Source organism: Frankliniella occidentalis, unplaced genomic scaffold (assembly GCF_000697945.3).
Source record: "Frankliniella occidentalis isolate FOCC.00 unplaced genomic scaffold, Focc_3.1 Scaffold1171, whole genome shotgun sequence".
In the NCBI taxonomy this organism is placed as follows: domain Eukaryota; kingdom Metazoa; phylum Arthropoda; class Insecta; order Thysanoptera; family Thripidae; genus Frankliniella; species Frankliniella occidentalis.
Window position 1 is genome coordinate 7,351 of NW_026268277.1, and position 951 is coordinate 8,301.

The 951-nt window shown below is 59.5% G+C and overlaps 1 protein-coding gene across 1 annotated transcript in view; it reads right to left on the reverse strand.

Annotated features, from left to right (window-relative positions):
• Nucleotides 1–41: 41 nt before the first annotated feature.
• LOC127751815 (E3 ubiquitin-protein ligase TRIM32-like) overlaps nucleotides 42–951 on the reverse strand; it is a 5,463-nt gene continuing 4,553 nt past the window's right edge. The window contains exons 2-4 of the mRNA XM_052275914.1: nucleotides 642–786; nucleotides 487–560; nucleotides 42–396 (exon numbers count right to left, since the gene is read on the reverse strand). Coding sequence (XP_052131874.1) covers nucleotides 42–396; nucleotides 487–560; nucleotides 642–786 — 574 coding nt within the window. The remainder of the gene's footprint in view (nucleotides 397–486; nucleotides 561–641; nucleotides 787–951) is intronic.

The window sequence follows — 951 nt, forward strand, 5'->3', positions numbered from 1 at the left end:
TAGGCCACTCCACTAGAAAGTGTCCAAGTTTCCATACTAATTTACAATACCGGCAGTGTAGCAGCCGCTTTCAGTTCTCCCTTCGTCGCCAGGACGAACAAAACGGCTTTGATCAGGGGGTCCTTGGTGTCCCGCAGCGTCCCCGAGAGCGGTGGCCCCTGGCCCCGCAGCGTCACTTCCCAGGCCTCGCCGGACAGCAGGGCGAGGGCTCGCACGGCCTCATCCTCCTGGCACTGGTTCTTCAGACGTTCCAGCTGGCCTGAAGCCTGCGGCAGGGCGCCCTGCAGGAGTTGCTCCAGAGCCTCTCTCACGCCCAGGACCACGTGCTGCTGGCCCCGGCACTGGGGCGTAGCGACGGCGCTGCACCTCGAGCACCACCCTGGTGACTTGTCGGTCCTGAGGGGTCACAAGGCATTGAGGCACGGTCCCACCTTCACACACAGCTGCCAGCTCGCCAAATCACCTGCTGGTCACCTGGGCACCCACCTGTCCGGTCTGGCCTGGAGGAATTGCAGCACAGTGTAGTTGTTGGGGATTTGTGACAGCGGGACCTGGAACGCCTGCAAAGGGAAGAATCTAGAAAAGTAGAACGAAGGACAAATCCAGGCAAATCGCAGGGTGAGAGCGCTGGCTGAACCCACCTGTTGGCACGTCGGGCACTTCCGGTTTTGCAGTCGTTGCAGACATGCCAGACACACCGTGTGTCCGCACGGCATCGCTTTGGGCAGGTGGCCACCCTGGTCGAACGGCTCGAAGCATATGTTGCAATCCATCGTAGGACTTGACCTGAAGCAGACCACGGTGTTACCGTATCAGAAACCATGGCTCAACGGGAACGCATCTCCGACAAGCGCCCGCCCTCTGCGGGTACACAGCATTTTGCGGATAGGACACCCTGCGGGTGCATTACGGCCAGAAAGTAGAAAACGCGATTTAAAGATTTTATTGGAG